Source organism: Cynoglossus semilaevis, unplaced genomic scaffold (assembly GCF_000523025.1).
Source record: "Cynoglossus semilaevis isolate Cse_v1.0 unplaced genomic scaffold, Cse_v1.0 scaffold419, whole genome shotgun sequence".
Classification (NCBI taxonomy): Eukaryota; Metazoa; Chordata; class Actinopteri; order Pleuronectiformes; family Cynoglossidae; genus Cynoglossus; species Cynoglossus semilaevis.
Genome location: NW_007585113.1, coordinates 351,674 through 353,475, shown reverse-complemented (window position 1 = coordinate 353,475; position 1,802 = coordinate 351,674). Strand labels below are relative to the sequence as shown.

The following is a 1,802-nucleotide window of genomic DNA, read 5'->3' as shown; positions in this document are numbered from 1 at the left end:
GTGTCTTTCTTCAATTCCTGCCAGTATATCAGCGTTGTCTTCAACTAAACAGGAGTACATTTTAAGTAAATTTAATTATACTCATAATTTTTATACTCGGATCAACCATCTCGACCGCACAGGATCGGCAGATCAGGATAACGGTTACGATTTGATGAGAGTTGAGATGGTTTGAACATATGGCGAGGACAGATTGCCCGATGAAGGGGAAACGAGAAGAACCCTAGCAATCTGATATGGTGACCCCTAGAGGGAGTAGCCAAAATGGAGAAGGGGAATTTACGACCTGTCACAATTCCTCAATTCCTCTGTGGGGTGTGGCTTGTAGAGACTCAAGAGTCTCTGCTGCTAACAGCGTTTCGTCTTTTTAAAGAAGAGAGTTGACATCAACTCACTGTCAAACGTTTGTATTGAAATTCAACTAAACTAACAACAAAAGTCAAATTTTAAGAAAAACAAAACAAAAACGACATTATACTGCAGCTCATGTGACATGAAAGAGGAGATTGGAGTGGGGTTTTAACACGGATTATCCTCGTGTATGGGATCACATCCAGGACAGGCAGGTTTCACTGGGCAGGAGGAAAAACTAAAGGATGTTTCAGTTTTGATCCCATTGTGTAAGAGACTATGTTTTTCAACCTGTCCTCTTCTCTTCACCCCCCCAGACCATCTGTCACTGCAGAAAAGGTAGGACAGTGAAAATTGAATTTTTTTTTTCCCCCAAAAGTGTTGTAAATCAATCAAACGTTGTTATACCATTTCCTCCGTTATGTTCACAGAGCATGATAGATGTGATGCTGAACATCGTTCAAATGAAGAACCAGACATCAGAGGTGTTGCCTGATGAAGGTAAACGGATATGGTTGTGTTTTTGTCTTTTATTTTACACCCGTCTGGCCGTAGACTAATACACTGGACACAAATACAACTCGGCTGTACTGAAATGCTTGCCTGAACGTGAACTACATTTGACTGTAGTGTCAATGACGTGTGACGCGAACACAACGTAACCAAATCAAGTAACTGGTGACATCTGTTTTCTAAGCTCTGTATCAGCGTCCCTTTTTGCATTTGCCCTGAGGTGGACTGTAGAACTGCAGACCAAAGATCAGAGGAGCTAACATTTTAACATACTGTGTAGTTTGTCAACACATGTCAGAAAATGTAGACAGAGGGCAGCAATGCTGCCTGTACTGGTACTGGTGTACAGAGGGCAGCAATGCCGCCTGTACTGATACACCATTATAACTGTATCCTAAATGAATATATTCGACATTTATTCACTGTTGCAGGCGACAAACCGGACGCATCCCTCGACGACGGAGGACAACGACAGCGAGACGCAATAGATGGTCCAGTGCCGTCTGTAACAGAGGAGGAAGAGGACGGAGAAGCGGAGAAAGAAATGTACGAGGAAGGGCAGGAAGTAGAAGAGGACGAGCCCTGCGTGGGCACTCCAGAGGAGGAGGAGGTGAATGTGGAGTGGCCGGCTGGTGTCCCTCAGGCTTCAGACAAGGACCTGGCCAAGCTGTCCAACACAGAAGAGGTGAGAGTCCCACTGTGCGCTGTTGTCACACGCCTGATTATCACTAACTGTAGCTGTTCAACGATTTAGAACAGTGGGGTTTTTTTATATGAGCCCACAAGGGGGCGCCTAAAATGTCTAGTATTTGATAAATAAAACATTTAGATAGATAGGTAGGTAGGTATATGATAGGTAGATAGATAGATAGATAGATGGATAGATAGATAGATAGAAAGATAGATGGATAGAAAGATGGATAGATAGATAGATAGAT

General features: G+C 43.2%; 1 protein-coding gene across 1 annotated transcript in view; it reads left to right on the top strand.

The window, feature by feature from the left end:
• Positions 1-1,802, top strand: part of cnstb (consortin, connexin sorting protein b) — a 13,607-nt gene that overhangs the window by 5,879 nt on the left and 5,926 nt on the right. The window contains exons 7-9 of the mRNA XM_017030737.2: positions 669-690; positions 783-852; positions 1,296-1,549. Of these exons, the coding sequence (XP_016886226.1) occupies positions 669-690; positions 783-852; positions 1,296-1,549 (346 nt within the window). The remainder of the gene's footprint in view (positions 1-668; positions 691-782; positions 853-1,295; positions 1,550-1,802) is intronic.